At 45.2% G+C, this 20,705-nt stretch overlaps 1 protein-coding gene across 2 annotated transcripts in view; it reads right to left on the bottom strand.

The window, feature by feature from the left end:
* Positions 1-2,110: 2,110 nt before the first annotated feature.
* MXI1 (MAX interactor 1, dimerization protein) overlaps positions 2,111-20,705 on the bottom strand; it is a 56,891-nt gene continuing 38,296 nt past the window's right edge. Inside the window, exons 4-6 of one of the 2 annotated variants that reach the window (XM_074158871.1) lie at positions 6,796-6,910; positions 5,422-5,593; positions 2,111-4,003 (exon numbers count right to left, since the gene is read on the bottom strand). In XM_074158871.1, coding sequence (XP_074014972.1) covers positions 3,840-4,003; positions 5,422-5,593; positions 6,796-6,910 — 451 coding nt within the window. In that variant the 3' untranslated portion in view covers positions 2,111-3,839. The remainder of the gene's footprint in view (positions 4,004-5,421; positions 5,594-6,795; positions 6,911-20,705) is intronic. The other variant, XM_074158870.1, reaches the window with a different exon arrangement.

The raw sequence follows: 20,705 nt of genomic DNA, 5'->3' as shown, positions 1-20,705 counted from the left end.
GGAAAGGATACTGGTTGGAGAACAGAGATTTGTTCCTGTGTCACAGGATACTGTGCAAGAGGAGCAGCCTGGGACCTACCTCTCCTCCTAAATGTAAGTTCCTACAGGAAATGGTTTATGTAGCTCAGCCTCAGCCTTGTACCAACTGTAACCTACTGGGGAAATCAGCACAGCACAAAGCCGACTCGCGCATCTGGGACCGGCTCAGTTTAAATATTTAGAAGTGTCTTAAGAGCAGCAACTTTAAATTTTCATGGTTGTGGCAATCCATTTCTCTTTTGCTTTCCCTGATGCCAGAGTGTCTCAGTAGATGCTTGGTCTCAGTAAGTACAAAAAAGGACATTAACTTAGAAGACTGCAGTTCCACACCGGAGATATTCAGAAAACAAAACCGATAGCAAGCTCCTGTACTTCCCACCGATGTTCCACTCACCGGCACCAGTGCTGAGGCAGTACTTCGTGAAACCATCACCACTTGAACGTCTCAATGTTTACGCTCAGACTGGGATTATGGAAAACATTCCTGGGCCAGGCCCAAGAGAAGTATCACTCCCTGCCTTGCCGCTGGTGCCACTCTTTGCACAGCGGTTTGTCCAATCTTCATCTGCGCTTTAAAAACCTTCACTTAGATCCCAAAGGAGGATAAGGAGGGATGTTTGCACCAGGACTATGGTAAACATCCATACCATGTATCCAAGCGACCTGTTAACATACGACCCGATAAAGCAACTTCAGCGACACATCAAACCTCACCTCGCTAACCTCAGAATGAAATCCTGGGTTTTATCATTATCTTCCAGGAAGTGATCCTGGTTTCTCTTTCCAATGATGTGTGGCTGGTGCCAGAAAATATGCAACAAAAGCTTACCATAGGGAAATTAAGGGAAAAAAAAAAAAAACACAAAACAGACAGGCTATCTCCATTTAGTGGACATGAGTGATCCCACTTCCACTGAAGCCAAATGTTTCCCCGATTTCAAGCAGGCAACATGGGAACACAGGCTACAAACAGGGAGCAGCAAGAGAAGAAAGCAGCAAAGCATGAGGCTGGAGCTTGGAGGCCGGAATCAGATGGTAGAGACAAACCAACAAAAAGGAAAACACAACCAGAAAACCTGGAAAATGATAGCTCTGTATGTTTAACCCCATTTCTATTGACCTATGGATTTCTTGAGACCACCTTCATCACTGACATGCCTCTAATGGAATGGACATTAAAATGACCTTCAGGTGACAACTCGCCACATGATAACCATGACAAATGCAGCCAGATAGTCATCTCCACCTTGTCCCCAGACGCGAGATGACACACTGTAATACGCTTGTGTCAAAAGGAGGAAAATGCTGGATGGTTGTTTTAATGGGTTTGTCGGTAGCAAAAGGACCCACCGTGATCTAATTTACAGGGGGAAGACTTGACAGAGTGAGCGTACGAAGGAGCTGAGAGCGCCCGTGTGGGTCTGCTGTGTGGGCAAGTTGCCTAAGGGAAGCACACCCAGTTCTGGTTTTACAGGAGAAGCCACCGTGTTCTTGTAAAATTAAGCTGAGAGAATAATAATGAATGATAAATAAATAAATCAGGCCTTGCTAAAGTTTATCACTTTTCACCACTCGGAAGACTTTCTCAAACCTTGTGTCATCCAGAGATTATACAGACCCCAAACATAAATCCAAGGCACATTTCTTCTTCAAAAACCCTCGGGCTCCATTTGTTAACCTAGAGCTCAACTCGGTCTGTGGCAGACTCCTGCTCCTGCCAGGTCACCTCCCAGAAGGAAGAGGAACAGATGTACTGAGCCTCTGGATTACACACACAAGTGAAAACAGATTTAACAACCACAACCTGATCCAGACTTAGTAAACAAATTAATCTAAAAAACCCAAAACAAACAGAAATCATTCATTACAGATTATTGTGTGTTGTGACTCTTACAGGGGATGACACATTTTGGCAGAGAGTGGGGGAAACATCAGAATATTTAAAACACAGGCAACTTATAATGCAAAAGTCTACAGCACTCGCTCAGGACCATCTCATCACAAGATCGAAGGGCACAAAGAACAGAGCCGGCTGAAGTGATACGAATGACCAAGATGGAAGAACACGACTCATTTCAGATACAGAAATGTTTAATGGCGTTAAAGTGCTACTTTAATGGGGACCATATGCTAACATTTAAACACAATTCCACTGCACTGCTAAACAAGGTTGTCTTTTATTTTTTTTTATTTTATTTTACCTCTTTTCGCCCAACCCTACCTAAAACAATAAAATAAAATCTAAAGGACTGAAATTAACAACCCATTCAAATCAGCAATAAGTTATGAATTTTATAAAGCATTTTTTCCTCTTTTTTTTTTTCTTCTTAGTAATGAAGGGTAGTTAAATTACTTAAGGATATACAAAGTTTCAAACAATGCCATAGGTGAGGACTCTATTAAGGTTTTTAAAACTTGGAAAACAAAATAATCCTGGCCATTAAAAAGACAAAAATAAAAAAAAAGCAAAGCCCTCAAAGTGCAGGTTAGAATGTTCGTCTCTGAGAAAATTAGAAAACATTCGCTATAATAGCTCTTAACAGCACCTGCACAGGTAAGATGGCAAGGCCCTTGGGAACAGGACGTGCAGTCAAAATGTTATATTAACATGAGAGACGTGCTGAGCTTAGCAAGGTTAACTACCGGACTGGAACTTCAAAAGTCAGCAAAGGGAATGATTCTAAAAAGAAAACCGAAGAAACCCCCACCAAACCTGGCCCTCTCCAGCTAGCACAGCCTTCATCCGTTGTGTGCACGGCAAAAACCATCTTTGCATTTCATTGGGTCAAGTGCTTCATCAAAACAGAGATCTTTTTTGACGGCATAAATTCATATAAAAGACATCTAAGATTTCATATGGACAAGCTCTAAAAAGACGCATCAGACTTGGGGTGTTTTCCCTCCCAACACATTTACAAATGTTTATCAAAAAATCTCTTCAAATAAAAAGGTCATAGTGGCTCAGTATCTGGGCATGACTTTCTGGCACATCACCTCTGGTATGTGCTGGTTTTTCTCTGTCCCCAGCTGGTTGTGTGCCTGCGTACGGGCACCCACCTACTGGGAGATATGCTGTCGGTGCCACAGCCCACAATGTGCTGGTAAGATTACAAGTGAGTACCTCTTGCTTTAGCCAGGCATCAGAGGTACTTGCTTTTTAAATGATGTCCAAAAGAAAGCTGAGCTGAATGGTGTTCTCTCCTGAACATCTCTCTTTGCTGCCCCTCTCTCTCTTTGGGCACAGAATGAGACCTTAATCATTATTGTCACTGTTATTCCTAGGCTATGTAAGCCTGCTTAGATTTCCTAGATTACGACAGCATTGGATTGTGATAAACTGTAGGACACGGTCCTTTTAGGACCAGAAAAGCTCTTCAGAAGGGCCTAAACTAGGTTGTTCAACCTGAATACAATTTAAGAAATTCTGACATTTCTCAGATCTCATGACAGAAAGAGAGGGATGAGTCTCTAGTATCCTCTTTCAAACAAATAAATTCAAAACAAAGTGTTTCAACACTAAGGTCTAGATCCAGGTCCCACAGAAACAAATGGATTTCACTGACTTCAAAGGGACTAGTGTTTGGCCTAACTTTTTGCCAGCAGGAACTGAGATTGGTAACGTGACCAAGTGAACACATGTGGGTTTCTGTGGAGGCTTCCTTTATCCGAAAAGCTTTATATACAGGTCTCTCCAGGACTAGCTGTCAATACGACATTTCTGAAAGAGGATACTGGCATCTAAGACCCAGTTTATTAACCTCAGTGAAATCACTCGCCCTGCACTGTTGTCTCACTTGGTTCTAGGAAGCAAACGAGAGCTTCACACTGGCGCTGGAGTAACCCTCGTCACTCCCAATACTCTGCAAGCTGCTGTGATCATCAATGTCACTGATGCTGGTTGTGCTGATATTGTCCACTTCTCCATGGGAGAACTCTGTGCTTTCAACGTCCACTTCAATCTCTTCTAAAAAAGAAAAAGAGAGAAATGCACACAGGTTAGAACCACGGAGGCAGCTGCTCCCTTCAAGCCAGCAAGCTGCTGGGACTCCCCCAGCCAGGGATGAAGCAGCTGTCCGGCAGGAAGACTTTCCATAGAATCATAGAATGCCTTGGAGCGGGATGGGCTGTGGATGTGATTTATAAAAAGACTAGATAGCAGCTTGGAGTTTTTCCTTGGGACTCAGCAAAGGGATGTGACTCCTCCAGCCTGCAGGCCACATACAAGCACAGGTGGGCCTGAACTTGTTCTGCTACCTCTTTCTTTGGAGCTCAACTACCCCAGTGTTGGAAACAAAAAGAAAGAGAAACCAGATGGCAACAGAGAAAAAGGAGCATGAAGTTACCCTGAAATGTGCTACTTGCTTGACACCACGTTGCCAATGCCGGTACCACTCATATAGGGCATTACAACGCACTATCATGGGGGTCTGGGTTACTCTCAGAGATGCTCTGTGGATTCTAGAACACAAATATTATTTTTAAGAAGGACTTAGAAACCAGAGATCCAGTTAACCAGACATCTTGGTTCCCATACCATTTAGGAATTTTCCAAAATGAGGTGTTTTTTTTTGTTTTGTTTTTTTTTTTTTTAAAAACTACAGACTCACATCCAAACTATACAGCATCTTTGGGTCTGGTAATAAATATCAAACCATCTATTGTGCCTAACCATCTCTCCACAGCTGAGATTTTAAAAAAACAACACTAAGTTATCTGGATTCAGTTAGCTATTCAGGTCATCTCTATCTAGTTTTAACGAAGGAGATGAGCTCTATGAGAAGCTTGGGGGGGAAGAAAAAAAAAAAAAAAAAAAAAAGAAGGGGTGAGTAGAATGACTCCATGAATTTTAAGAGGCAATTTGCCTGGTTCTGTTTGCTTGGCTATACTGTGGCCCAAATACAGAATGAGAAGCTGGATGCTGCTTTGCAACATCTGTTCCAGTCCCACTAATATCTTCTTAGGTTCTCCTCTTTGTGCTGCTGAGAGACTCAGTAGACCAAGGAGCACAATGGATATATCAACTTTACCATCAGGTTTTTAGCCACCATCTTGGGATCACATTATTTTTCCTAACTAGTGGTTCAGCACTTTAAAATGATTTTCAGATAAACAGGTCACTTTAAATGCCACAGAAATCAGCTCAAGTTAACAATAACAACACTTCTTCCAGACTTAATTATAATTCATGCAAAATCCTAAGCTCTTCATATATACATATATAAATATGTATGTGTGTGCGTCTGTGCACGTGTGGGGGCAAAATCGGTAGCCTAAATACCAACGGCCATAAGAAGGGGTTGGCTGAGAGACAAGGAATGGATGAATCTCATGCCCTTGTTTCGCAGAGTCCTGGGGTTTCGGTGCTAGTTCAGTGACACCCACCTCGCTCCGAGTCTGAGCGATCCGAGGAAATGGTAGATCCAATGCTGTCCATTCGTATTCGCTCTATCTCCTGAGGACCCTGTAGTTGTTCCAGTCTTCTCTTTAGGAATCTGTGTTCTCGTTCCAGGTTCTCAAGCTGGTGTTGGCTTCTCCTGTCAGTTTCTTCAAGTTTCTGACATGATCAAACAGGACTCAATAATTAGTTTCATCCTTTTCTCCTTCCCTCCCACCTCCACTGCCCAGCCACCTGCTTTGCTTAGACATTCCCAGGTCCCAGAAGGATTTAAGCTGCAGAAGAGCCCTGAACCAAGCTGCCTTGCAGTCCCCAAGAACAATCCCATCTCCTCACATCTTTTCCACTTCCCAAGCGCTGACAAATCATACACATTAGCAGAAAGTGTCTCTGAAGACAGAGCCTCTCCAGGGGAAACGACTTGAATTGCAGCAGTTAGTGGGTCATTCCACGTGGGTTCAGCCACTTGCATTACCAAATGTGTCCACGAAGGGGCCTCAATTCCCTTAACCAAAGCAATTCAGGGGTTGTTATGATCCACTGTAACATTAAAACGTGCCCTGGGAGTTCTGTGTTCCTTGCTGCACGGGTTAGTAGGATTTCTCAGAAACAGTTTTCTATTCAGTAAGCCATTTACATAACCTACTACAGATTTCTTTGATCACAGCTGGGAAATCTACCAGGGCACTGTTCTTTGTTTCCTTCCACAAGCACATTGCATAAGGAGGAGTCATTTCAGGCTAACTCTGTCCCTTCGGCAGTGCCTTTTCTCCTTCACCACCCATCCTCCCTCCCGCTACCCTGACCTGCAACAAAGCATTTCAGCCTCTTCCAGATAGTAACAATGCTGCATTTTCTTTTCATGCTTCGCTTTGCCAAAAGCGAATCTAACAGAGTGCTGGGCTGGCTGGCAGGTTCACACACGAAACCCCAGCAAGCCAACCCCGTCTCACACTCTTGTGGTTTGTGCTAATGCTTCGGCAGTGGAAACTCACTAGCACATCAGAACAAAAAAAAAAAGCTGCATTTCCCATCAGAATGCAGTCACTCAACAGTAGGTATGTTTTCCTTTAAAGAGATGCAGCTGTCAACAAACGATCACGATACAGAACAAGACCCCTGGCTCTCCAAATCAATCATTTCTGTAGTTAACGGAGTTCATTATGGACTCTTCTAATAATGTGGCCTGTAGCAATGATAAATGATTACCCAAGGGGGCAAGACTTGCGTGCTTTTTTTTTTTTTTTTTAAAAAGGTGTTAGTGTCCTTCAACAGAGTTACATCTAGGCAGCAAGAGTGAGCGACTGAATTGCGCTTCCCAACATCCCAGACTGAAAGCAGCTGGGAGAAGCAGCTCTTACCTTGATATGTGCTTTGGCTTTGTTGAGCAGCCCAAGCGTTGTGTGCCTGGTGCAGTCTGGTCCCAGCGGTATCAGAACTTTTAAGCGTTCTAGACACAGGCGGAGGTGAGCTCGGCTGGAAGTGGAGAAGAGGAGGATCAGAGATATGGCTTCAGAAAGGGAATATCATTTCCTTCTCTGCTTCCCTGCTACGAGGCACTATTCACGTTTCCCTCTTTCCACACATCACGAGTTTCCCCACAGGTACCAGGACAGACTGCCACTAAACTATTTACACTGCAAACATCAGCTGCTCACCAATACTTGCATTATTGCTAACCCCTGACAGACACTATTTATTTTCTTGCTGTCTGAAGTGATAATCTGACTCATCTGGATGAACTTTGTGCAGGGGCAAGGCTCACAGGCAAATGGCACAAATATCTCCTGGGTTTCCTCTCTCTCTCTCAGCTATTTGCTGTCTGATCTGCTGAGAAGAACTTTTGTGAAAGCAGTTTCGAATGACCGCTACCCCTGCACACTTGTGCACTGCTGGCTCAGGGACATTTGCTATGAACTGATCTGAGCACTGTCTTTTTACACCAAATTAAGAAGATTAATGAAAAAAATGTCATCCCAAAACACCCAAACAATCCCTGCTGGCAGTTAAAAGAGCTAGAGTGATGGTAGTTCCCAAGCACTGCGCTCTCACTCCTTCCTGGGCCCAGGTCTGAAATGCTGCTGGGACTGCAAGGTCTGTGGGAACAAGAGAACCCAAGACCTTCCCCTGGGCAGTCTTCTGACCTTGGCTCATGTCTACAAAGACAGGCTCAAGCACGACAGCATTGCTGATGATATGAGCCATTTTCTGCAGAATACAGAAACATGTTCTGGGGAAAATGGTCCAGGCAGCAGCAGCAAAGCACATCGTCCTCGGGCTGCACAGGAAAACTGCTCCTGCTGTCTCCTCTTCTGTATCACCTATGCAGGAATGAACAGCAGATTTATGGAAAACTATCAAGTATGGGTTGCCTTTTTCCCCTCCTTCTCTCTTTCCCAGACATTAATGATTTATGTCCAAACTTGTCATCCCAATCAATAACACAATGACATCAGCTCCACCATTCACATGCAAGAAACACCGGTGCAAAAGAGTCCTGAAAGCCTATCCCTGCCCCTGCTCGTGCACAAAGAAACTGAATCTTCGCCTGATCCATCTCAGTGCAGGAAAAAAGGAAAAAAAAAAAAAAAAGAAGAAAGAAAAAAGAGCATGGACAGTTCATTTCCATTTGTTTTTCAAATTCACTATTGCCCCCAGTTTGAAAGGGGTGGGGGAGAGAAGTCTGTAATCAGGCAATTATGTCAGTGACAAGCAAGGATGATTAAGGGTGGAAGGGTCAGGGGTTTTGCTGATGAACTGTCAGCACAGGGGACTGTTCTCTCGCAGTGCTGGAGCTGTGAGCTCCTCACTGCTTCTATTATAAATCTCTTTACAAAAGGTCCATCATTCTGTCTCAAGAACAGCCACAGGGCTGTGTGTGACCAGTAAGGGCCTTGAAGAACATGTGTTTTTCATTAAATATTAACAACCAGAGGGATGGGGAAAGGGAGATCATAATCCAAAAATCAAACTGAAAAAATAGTAATCACATCAATCTCATCTTCTACTTCTCTGCTTGCTCTAGGGCAAACCCCACTGACATTAAACCCATATGGCTGACACGGGTGTATTTTCTCTACTTGGAAGCCCGTTTTCAACGCAGAGCTTGACCAACAGGGGTTGTGTGCACCCACTACAGGTGTTTGCTCAGTGTCTCATGATGACTTGTAGGGTCAGCAATGAAAAAGCATCGCTGGTTCTCCCTGGCGCTATAGCTCCTGTCATCCCATGGGAGACTGGACGCTGATTTCTTGCAGCTAGAGAAAGGAGGAGGAAGATGATGATCCTGTGGTTAAATACATTCTGGGTATTGAAGTCACTTTTGGCTATGCCACAGATTTCCTGAATGGCCACAAAAGTCACCGAGTCAGAGCTGCCAGAGCACAGCCATCAAGCTGCAGCAGAGCAGCACGTGTCTCTTCACAGCACAAGTACAAGCACCAGCCATACTTCAATTTACAGGATCAGCCCAAGCAGAACTAAAGATGTGTGCAGAGGTCTGGGGGCTGAGGAACAGCTGGTTCCAACTAACAGGGGACTTGCTACAGAGCATCTGCTACAGGTAGGGACGGCAGACTCTCCCCTGCCCTGCTGGGCAAGGGCAGCTCTTAGCCCATCATGAAAACTGAATTATTTGTGCAACAGAAAACAAAAAGTTCGGGGAATCAACATCTAACCAGTGCCAAATGTATCACAGTCCACTCCTGAATGCGGAGAGAAATGGACAACGCATTTACAGCCTGAGTTTTGGGCTGAGTCTCAGCACTGGAGGTTTTACCAGGAACTGGGGAAGGTGCTGCACCAAGAACGGTGATTCTTGGAACCGCTTTGGGCAGGAGTGAGCACTGGGGGGATTGCTGAGACAGCAGTTAAAGGGGTGGCACTGATCTGCTATGTCAAAAGCGAGGTTATGAGCAGACTCAGTGAGATCAACCATGTTAAGCACCTGAATGCTACACGCAAAGATCCGGCCACTTAACAGAACCCCAGACACTGAAACTCTTGCTGGTGTGCCCCAGGACCGTGGTGGATTGAAGAAGGTTATCATGTTCTGTAGGCAAGAGCAGGGAGAGGACAAAGCAGTCAGAGGGGTCTGTCCTCATGAGGACACCGGAGAAGCTGGCAGAGAGTTGCCTCCCCAGCACACGTGGCCCCAGAGGGGGACATTCCCCCAGGTCTGGATCCCCACATTGGCTCTCAAAGCCCAGAAGACTCGCCCAGGCTCACACAGCAGGTTGTCAGAGAAGCTGCTCCTGCCAGTGGCTCTGCTGGCTGTTCGCCAAAGGCCGTGGCCTGCAGCAGGGGTGAGGGCCTCTGCCAGCACGCCAGGCATCAGGAAGGGACACCTGCCTGTGACAGAGGTTGTGAGCATGAGCTGATAAGCTCATGGTGGCACGTAGCACAACTCAGGCAATGAGCACACTGCAGGGGTGGGTGGTGTTGGCTGAGCTGAGACAGGTTTGGAACAGGTTTGATCAAAGCAATCACTTCTGGGTTGCTGCTGCTGGGTTTTCCCCTTGTTTTGCACCCAGAGCTGAGCCACACTGAGTTTTGACTCCACTGAAGACCTAAGTGCACTTGTGTCTCCAACCACAGCCTAACCAAGGGAAACGCACTGGGCTTTTCATCGGCACACAGCAGTGGGCCAGCCTCGGTGTGCAGGCTGCTGCAGATGGGGGACAGCCCCAGCAGTCATGTCCTGCTGCTGGGGATGACTGCTGGACAACTGGTGGAGCTGCTTAGGAGGTCCCTGGCCCAGTGCAGCTGGGACAGCAAAGAGCCACCAAGCCTGCATACAGTCCTGGCACACGAGCATGTTGGTTTCTTTCAGAGAGATCAAAATCAAACAGCTTCCCCACCTTTCTCCCCTCCACAGTGCTCAATACTTGGCCTTTTTATTTTTAAAGTCTAACCTGGTCACAGTCCCTGACCTCTCTCAGCTTCCAACAGCCCGAGAGGACCATTATGGGTTCGTAAAGCACAGAGCACACAGGCAGGTCTGACACACCAATGGGTGGCTTCAGTAAAACCCAGAAATAAAACTCCAGAGCTCAAAAGCATCACAGCAAACTTAGCTAAAAGACCATTTCAGAGAGACAGCAATGAAAAACCTATTAATCTTTCTTATCAAGCGCTGGAGTTGTACCTGGACAACTGTAATCCCACAGGTCGGGCCATGACATGAATGTCTTTTCCCTTTGTTTACCTGGACTCTGTTGCAACGTGGCTTTAACAACGCTGCAGGCTCTTGTATTCAATGAAAATACCAGCATTGTGCAGGTTCCAGACAGAGCCAGACGGCTTTCCATGTAAACCACTAGATTATGCCAATATTTGACGCATCTGCCAATATCTGGAAAAACAAGTCTAAATGCCCATATTGTTATATAACAGAGAAACAACCCGGGCTTGGCGCGAAGGGCTGCTGCCTCTCGCTGCCTTCATCCCAGGGAAGACAGAGGATGACAGAAGGAGAATTCCAGTTTCTGCTGAGGCCAAAGCCTTTGCATGCTAGCTGCAGGGGAGACTGGAGAAACTGGAGCCCTTTCTCCTGCTTAAGCGACCTTGGAAAAATTCAAGCTCTCACAGAACCAACCTGATCACAGGATAGATGCTGGATGTGCTGAAGAAGGAATCCACAGAGGATCTGAAAGGAGGGGGCTCTCCTCTTTCCCAAGAGATCAGCCCGGTGCCACCCTCCTGGCTCAGCCTGATGAGGGGGAATACTCCTACTTGAGATTCCCATGTGGGCCATCAGGGTGGCCAGGAAAGGAGCAAAGTATCTGAGAGGCTTCGGAAAACCAGAGCCTACCACATGCCTCACTGTCCCAAAGAGCTGAGGACAACCTTTTACCCTGTTCCACCTGGCAATTCTGGCTGGGACAGAGCCCCTCTGCCGCTTCTGCTTCCTCCCTGTGCAGTGCCAGGAGGAGCCTAGAAGTTAGTTTCTCTGGGATGTGGAGGGCAAGCAAAGCAAGGATGCCCTCTCTTCTCTGCCAGGAGCTGCCGTGGGAAAAGGTAAATCAGCCCCTAAACAGACGACGGGCCAGGAGACTGAAGCAGAAGAGGGATGAGCAAGCCCAGCAGCCCCATGGTCCCCCACCAGCTCATCCACAGCAAGCTATAGGTGGCTGCATTGGAAGAAGGGGGTGCTGGCCCCTGAAATGCCAGCCCCACTGGGCACATGCTGTTCTCCCCCCTTTCACTTTGTGCCTGTGTGACAGCTTTTGACTATTTGGATTATCTACTTCTACCCCCCAGCTCCTCTCCAAGCCCAAGCCCCCAAGGCCCTCTGCCCCCAGCCTCTATCGGAGAGGAGCCTGGTCCTTGCTCCCTGCAGCCCCTCCTTGCGCTGGCTCTGCCTGGCTGCAGAGGGCTGTAATTTCACAGCCTGCTCTCCTCTCATCTCAGCTCCTCTCCTCTCCAGTTCCCAATGACATCATCTGCTCTGATTATATAAAGCACGAGGAAGCCTTTATTTATGCGTGCTTTTTGCTCGCAGCTTCAGCTGTCTCACTCTACAACACGCACCCAAATCCCACTGCAGGAACCAGGCTCCCTTTCGCCTGGACCAAAACTGCAGTGCAGCAAAAGATGTGAGTGCAAAAAAAAAAAAAAAAAAAAAATTCCCCATTTCCTTCCTTCATTCCTCTGAGGGTATTTTTGAGGGGTTTGGGTAGGAATCAACCTACCCCACCACTCTGCACCACAGCAAGCTGGGCACAAAGCCACCAGCCTCTTCTCTGGCTGTGAGGTCCCCAGACAGCTGAGGGACCTGCGGTGGCAGTCCAGGCCCTGTGTCTGCTGGTCCCAAAGGGGCTACCCACCTACCTTCAATGCCCGAGGAACCCCCTGCGAAGGCCAGCCCAGGGCTGGAAAGCCACTGCTGCAGCAATGGCTGTGGGCCATTGCTGTCAGGGAGCCACCCCTGTACGTAAACATCCCTGGAGAGACTGCAGCTTCTTTGCTAGGACATGTTTTGGGTTTGTGTTTTTTTTTCTGGCTTCCACCATGGGCAGAAGCTATGGAAACTGAGACAAGAAACTTTCTCTGCTGAGGAGCCAGTCAAACACACGTGCACACACGGCTCCGAAGCAGCAGGTTTACCAGATTCAGCACTATCCCCCCCCATCAGACACTGCTGATGGACTTTGCTGAATCAAGGCCTGAACATCTGCAAAACACACACACACACTCTCTCTTCCCATCTTTAAAAGATCAAGCCTTCCTCCCAGCAGGAAATGACCAACTTGCCTTCAGCAGCATTTCAAAATGCTGAATTCTGATTTTTGTATGTTGAAAGAAGGGAGCATGAGGGAAAAGAAAAGCATTTCCCAGATATTTTTGTAGTATGTCTGCAGGTCTATAGGGCTCCAATTCAACAGTGGATTTAAGCATGTGCTTAACATTAGGAATATGCTCAGGTCCAACTGAGGCTAAATCAGACACTTGATCTCCAAGAGATGTTAAAAAACCAGAACCAAACCAAACAAGAACCACCGTAAGAACCAGCAGAAGGAAGATCCTAACATGGAAAAGGACATTATCATCTCTCCCCTTTTCCCTCCTCCTCCCTCTACATCTTTTCAAAGTCGAGTCTAATTTAACCCTGAAATTAGAAACTTTGTTTGGATTTCAGAGCTAATAGATTGCTTAAAAAATTCAGGAGGGATCACTGGTTAAAGAAACCAATTCCTGGAGAAACGCAAGTGACCCCACATCAATAATTCATTGAATGAGAATGATTTTGAGATAAAAGTAACGAGAAACACATGCAAAAACCACACTGCAGGGAAAACGGGGAAAAAAAAAAAAATTGTTTCCTTCTAAAAGCAATTCACAGGTCAGGGCTGTGCTTGTCTCTAACAGCCGTTGTATGACTGTTTTTCCTGACTCTTGTCTCTAACCCCCAGCCCAGCCCTCTCTGCAACGGTACCTACTCCCTGCGTTACTGAACGCTTGTCTCCAGCGAAGGGAGAGGAGGTTTTGCCAAGCACCTGGACGGGGACTGGCGATTCGGGCGGCCCTTGGGGCCGAGTCCGTGCTCTCCCCGCTGCAGATCATTATGCAATTGCCGCGAGCCCTCCAGCCACCCGCAGTAATGCCGCGGTGGCGTCCGGCCAGCCCCCAATAAACACACTCACACCCGCTCACCCCAGTTCCACCAGGGACGAGACACGCGTGTTAGAAGGAAATCTGGCTCAGAAACAAGCAGTTAAAAGTTAACGATCTCCACCTGAGCTGTGAAATCATTCAGAGCAAGCCGTGGCTTTCCGATTTTAAAGCAGGTCTCTTCTCACCATTATTTATTTTCCTGCATCTGCTCCCAGTTGAAGGAGATAACTTGCTCCTTTGCCTCTTTTGTTTCCAGTCAATTTCTAAGGATGGCTCCCTGACATGTAGGAGTATTTGTACTGCAAATGCTAATAAAATGTATCATGAAAAAGTAATTGGAACAAAAGCCTTTAGATCTTTGAGGTTTTTTTAAGCCTATCATTTAAGAGAAACAAAGAAATGAAAATTTAGGACCGAGAATAAAAAGATTTGACAACATATTATAAATAGGAATTTAAAGGAACAAAAAAGTTCTGTGGGCAACATTTTCAGCCTGATCTTAACCAACCATGCCAGATTTGTCTGCAGAAGTTAAAGATGAACATGCACCCAACTGTATTCTCAAATCAAGAGCGGATGAAAAACAAACCACAAATGAAGAGATCCATGATTAAACAAGTGTAAGAACAATAATAGTAACAAAAACAAAGAACCAAGGCAACGCAGCTTTTCAAAGTCACAGAAATCAACGCACCTCTGACTGGTGACAAGCTGCATACCAGGGAGATAACTGGTGGCACTGTTCAAGAAAGCAGCATCCTGATTCAAGCCCATAAGAAGAAACTAAATTCAAAGAGCAATGTATTGATGTATCGATGCACTCTGTAACAGCAGCGTTTGTCCAAAGGCCAACTCAGTCACAAAACCAAGGTAAGATGCATCGTGAAAAGAAGCATCTTCCCAAAGAACTGAAACATTTGGAAAAAACCTGGCCGGTTTTGTAGCAGACAAACCCTTCCTTGCATCTGGAATGGAAGGTACAAACCTTAAGGTAAGCATAAAGCGAGGATTTTAACTTAAAATACACCTTGGAAACCTCAAAAGGGGCTGCTCTACAAACGCTGCCTGGACTATCCGCCTGAGCCCAGCGGGGCCTTGCACCTCAGAGCTAGAATATGGCCAAGAGCACACAGAAATTACTTCTACCCCCAACTCTTCTAGACAGGAAGACTCATCACTGATTTCAACTCTGGAAGAGCTTCAGGCTCTTGGCAAACAGGGGCTGCAAGACCAACAAATCTTGTGCCAAGTGGTCTGTTGCCACCACTGGTCCGTTCCAACATGGGCCCTTCTAGCCTACTACTGCAGACTGGAGGGAGACATGCTCTCCTCACCTCTCTCCACGTCACACAACTGTCAAAGTCTCTCCCTTTCCTTAGGTCCTTCTAGGTACAAAACTGAATACTACTGAGAGGGCTCTCCTAATTTTATTACCATTTTGAAGGCATATTAATTCCTTCAAGGCTTTCCAAAATTAAAAAATGGGAAGATAGGGACAGAGAAAGGGAAAATCGGGCAGTCTCCAACCCCTTGGTGAAATATGGGGGATTTGGATACAAGATCCTGCTTTCCTGCAGGACACGTGTCTCCTGGGCTGCAATATGGAGGGATGACAGACACTCATAGCTATATCTCCCAAAGGCCGATCAGTCTGTCCACACTGTACAAACATTAGGTGTAAATCATGTTGTTCAGTGGGTGCAGGGTTTGCCCGATAAGCACCTCAAGTTACGTGGACACGTGAGAGAGCTTCCACTTCCAGGAGTCAAGGACACAGCATTGCTGACAAGGCTGTGAAAATGACACATTTGGAAGACTCGGGGTCCTACTCTCACTTCAGAGGGCACTTCAGGGAGTAGGACTGCTCTCATCTCACACCAAGTCTCTGTTACCTTCCTTTTCACCCCGTCCTCTGACTGTTTGCTCCACTCTGCTATCCACAGCCATCATCCTTCAGTTTGCCCAGGTTTTTGTTTTGGTCCTCTTTTCCCAACAGTCTACTGGATTGGAAACTCTTTGGAATAAGAATACAGTTGCCAAATGCACTGACTTCTACACAGCATCCCGTGACTGCACTCTGAAATCCTAAATCAAGCAGATCCCAAACAATAAGACTAAAGCAATGTTATGATTCCAAAGCTGAAGTGATATATCTGGGGCTCTTCTTACTCACACAGTAACTTCTGGGCCTCTGGGTCCTATTTGTTGCATATCTTGAAGTTTTTCACTTTGAACTAGAGGGCTAGAATACAGAAGCTTCATCTAAATGAATAAAATAATAATAATAAAAAAGAGACCATCTGTAATCTCATGTCTTCAAAAACTAGGATGTTTAAAGGAATGGCAAAAAAATTTGAATACTGATGCTCACAGTAATAAAAATGATACCATTTTGGAAGGTGCCACCTCCAGAATGAACTCACAGCTGTTCAGTAACGTGACTGCTCATCCTTCCTAACCCCTTTGATCTTCAGAGGCACCAATGAGACAGACTACTTCAACTCAGTAGAAGAAGATCAAATATAACAGCATGTGCTTCACAATGAAAAGGTGATGAGAGCAGCATAGGTGGCCACCTGCCCAGCAGAGGAATGGAGTCAATCAATGCCTGGCATTTTCTCTCTCACCCCTTCATTTTCATCCAGATCTAGCACCGAGCTCTCTGTGCCCCTTCATCAGCTCCTCTTCCCTCCCCCCAGCTCCTCTATGGCTTTCTGCCTCTTCTTTGAAAGCAATCTGGGCAGTTGTTAAGAGATGGCAAATAGCAACAGATGCTCTGGAGAGGAATCTATTATTACTTATCAAAGTTAATCCCCCCTAAAATTATATATTGAGGATCTACTATTATTGATCTTGGCCGTTAGCCATAAAGTATTTTAATCCCCAGTGAATACAATTAACTGCACCTTACTGTAGCACAATACACCACGTTACCAGCTAAACCCCTTCAAGGCTAAGCTGTGCTTACAACAGTATGCTAAACCCTACAGCCTTTACAGGCCATGAATGCTCTACGTGACATTCTCCTTCTGACCTAAAAACCCAGCCTAGTTGCTGCCGGCACGGTCACATCTAGGTATCTCTTGCACAGGAACATTCAGCAACAGCTTTTCAATCATGCTCACTGCTGACCATGCGGGTACCACAGTTTTGCCAGCCTGGCAGTAGGATACGGTTACAATCCTGCATTTGGCTATCAGGGAACATGCAAAGCAAGCTGTAAACACCAACGTGCAACCCAGGCCTGTTAATTACAAAGCCTCGACTAGCCCAGTCTAATAAAAACTCCACCTTTGTTAAAAGGTGGTTAAAAATAGACCTACTCTTTAAATAGCCAACGGTGTCCTGTGCCCTCGTTCTCACTAATACCATTGTAATTACCCTTCTAAGGATAGGCAGTGTGCTTACAGCCACAAAGTCTGGCAATGCTGCTCCAAGCAGGGCAGTGTCCTCCTCCATGCCACCAACGCGCCTGCAAAGCAGCTGGGCCATTCATCAGAAACCTGCCTCGCTGAAGAGGAGGCAGTAACCTGCTTTACTGCGACCTACGGATTTTCAGCTTTACTGCTAGAATTAGGTCACTGGCAAAGATAGCCAAGATTTTCCAAACTCGCCGGCTATTCTTGATTATTCTGTTCAGAGGTTTCCTGGCTGAGCACCATGCCTTTGAAAAGAAATGAGGTGGTATTTCAGGCTCCTGCAAGGTTCCTGCTTCTCAGTGTCTAAGTGCAGAAATGTTCTCACCCCATAATCCTTGACAGCCTCTAAAACTGCCAGGCAACAGGAAGGGCTCTCCAGATTGGATCTACTACCACCATGTCCTCGCAGCCTCTCAAGGAGAAATCAAAGATGGTGCACAAAGAAAACAGATGAATTAGGAGGGATCTGTAGGGACCCTTGAAGGTCACCTGCCTGTACTGAGACACGAAGAACCTGAGATATTAGGCAGCTTCCCACCTGGACTGCTCTCCTGGCTATACTGGAAAAGGTACTCAGGGTCCCCAGGGTGTCATAGCAGTAAAGGCACCTCAAATCAGAGCCTCTGTTTCTTCGCAATCCTACTGAAAGAGATCCTGGACTTTGGTGCCTACTAAATATAGTCAGCTTTTAAACTAGTAACACCACTAACTGGTTAAAAGAAACAACCAGTTGCTTGGTAAGACAGACATTTGTCCATCAGTGAAAGAACAAAGGATGCTGCCAACTTGTTATTTGGGAAAACGTATTTCCTTTTTTCAAAATAGTGAGTGGGGAATATGCCAATATCAAGAATATATATTGTGACCTGGTACTAGAATTTATTTTTGTCATTAACGTAATTTTAGATTATGCAGATAATCTATTGCTACTAAAACATATTTTTACTGTTCATTAAGATAGGACAGAGTTTTTCCACCCAGTACCTTTATTTTCTGAAACTATATTCCAGTTTCCTCATCTCATGGAAGAAAACCGTAATTCCTGATGAAAAAATATTCTAAGAATGTGACCATTTGGAATACTTGTTTACACAAAATCTTTTATGCCAGAAGGAAAGCATGTGCTCTTCATCTAATCCCTCTTCACACTGTCAGAAATATTTAAGGAGTCATCAAATATCTACTGTATCTTTCAGGTATAGAGGGCATGCATCTGGAACAGAGGAAGCAGTGCGTGTAATTTCACCTTGTAAAATTATTTTAAATTTAACCTCAGACTTCCCAGGAAAAAGAATTACCAGCCAAGGTCACTATTGGACGTATGTTTGGAAAAAAAAACATTACAAAGGAGAACTTAAGAGATCCTAGCACTATTTTTCCTATTGGATATGGAAAGAACAGTAATACTGTATTTCAAAAGTCTAGGAGTTAGCTAATGTTAAGTGACAGTTTTAAAGGGAAGTTAACTATGTATGTTACTGAACAGAGAAGCACAGCTCCCAGCATTATGACAGCAGATGCATCATGTCCTGATCTCATACATACAGAGGTACCAGGAAAGAAGAGTTTTTGAAAGGAGGTACCAGAGAGTGTGAGAACACCTTGCTTCTGCTTAACTGGCATGATGTGCTAACACAAACTCATTGTCAATACAGTTCTTCCAAAAAGCAGAAGGGTTTATCGCCTAAAAAATTAAAACAATGTAAACTTCAGGGGAAAAAACAACAACAAAACAACCACCTTGTCTTTCCCTTTGCCTTTAACTACCTTTGACACCTTCCTTGTATTTTCCTTCTCTCCTCTGGGCACGTGTGAAGGCCAAGAGATGGAAGAATGCTCAAACCTCAAACAGGGAAAAAGCGTGACGTTGGCTACTTGCAAACCATTTCCTTGGGCAGGAAGCAAGACAAAATGTATCCATAAGACATGAAAACTGCTTGACTTTTTTCAGCTCAACTACAAAACTCCTAGCACTTCCAAAAAGGCTCAAAAAAAAAAATCACAATATTAAGCACAAGACTTTCTAACCAATGAACTCTTGATCAGCTGGGGAGGATTGTTATGACCCCTGCCTGGGTCAGCGATGCCACAAAGGGATACAACTCTAATTCCCCCAAACCAAGAACAGCTGTAGCTGAGTAAACTAACATTTGTGGGAGGATTAGCTGCCTTACGCTTGCTCGCCCTGTATTCCCCCAGCAGGAAAAGGGTTAGGATCCCACCTGGGAACAAACCAAACACTGAAAGGTTCATGGTTTGTTTTGGAAAGAAAAATAATAAAAGAATTAAAAAAAAAAAAAGAAAAAGAGAGAAGAGCTGGAACACTTAGTCCTCTAGTTTGGTGGAAACTGGTTTCCATTTGCTCAGCTGTCAGGACAATATCGAGAAACCACACGAGGTTACAGAAATACCTGCAGGGGCACTGCATTATAATCACAAACACACCCCTCCCTCCCCATTATTCCGTAGTGCTCATGTCCCTCACAGGGCCTCCTGAATTTAGGCAAGATAAATTACTGCTTCATCGTCAGATATGTTCTAGACAGCATCCCATCCTGGGATCACTCCTTGTTGGTTTCAAAAAAACAGATGTTAAAAAAAAATAATAATAAACCCAAGAACAACAACAAGAGAGAGCATTTTCACCGCAAACCATTCACCCGGGGAGAAGCTGCGGTGGGTTTCATCATCAGGAGAGCCACATGGCAGACCAGAAGCACAGATTTCTTGACTATCCTAGTGCCATGCTGGCCCGGAGCTCACAGAGTTTGCATGGCACTTCCAGGAAGGGCGAAGCAGCAACCAAAGGGAGCTGACATTTCAACTCCCCACAAGCAGGAAAGGGTTATCCAGCAGGCAAGACCTTTAAGTGAGAGTCAGGAGACCTGTCTGCAGACAGCTTGCATGACCTCAGGTAAATCCCTTGAGGAACTGAAGCGCGCGCTGCTCATCCACAAAATGGAGCTAATCCTAATTCCTTCACGGAGCACTGCGCAGCTAAATCCACTCTTGGCTTCCAGGTGCTCATGTAGCTCAGCAATGAAACCGGCATGTGAAGTGCCTAGACAGCAGGACACATCGGGAAGCTAATTCATTCCGCTTTCTCTGCAAGTTAATAATGCCCAGAGTACCAGACACCCACATTTTTCAAAATGGATCAATAACCCCCTCACTGCTCCCCCCCATATATGCCCCAAAAACTATCTGATCTCTCCTCTTACCTCTGTTCCAAGAAATTCCCAAGATGGAATTTCAGCAAAGTTCAAAGGAGTTTAGTCAGAATCAGGACAAGATGAAGGCTGTATTGTTGACTTTGCAATCAAGCAGTCATAAAACTTTTTATTTCTTTCAAACATTTGGTTTCTGATGTCCTACTGTTAATCCAATGCATCTAAAAGATTATGATTTAGGCCCCATAAAAAACACCCCAACAGAGTAGCTCAGACATCACATCATTTTAAAAAGCAAACAAACACCTACACAGGATGCTTCCTCTCCTGTTTTTTACATACATAGGTTACACTGGCTCATACACTGCTTTACGTGGGGGGATAGAAAACACTTAACTCCAGGTGCTGGGATTTGAGAATCACAGAATATGACTAGAATTGTAGTGGAGATTACGAGAGCTGACAAGATTAATCATCTTGTTCACTTTAAATAACAGAACAGTTTTAACAAATGCTCTTTTAAAAAGAGAAAAAAAGAAAAAGCTTATAAGAAACTCATGCAATTTG

Source organism: Numenius arquata, chromosome 15 (assembly GCF_964106895.1).
Source record: "Numenius arquata chromosome 15, bNumArq3.hap1.1, whole genome shotgun sequence".
Classification (NCBI taxonomy): domain Eukaryota; kingdom Metazoa; phylum Chordata; class Aves; order Charadriiformes; family Scolopacidae; genus Numenius; species Numenius arquata.
The sequence above is the reverse complement of the archived record's forward strand: the minus strand, read 5'-3'. Positions and strand labels throughout refer to the sequence as shown.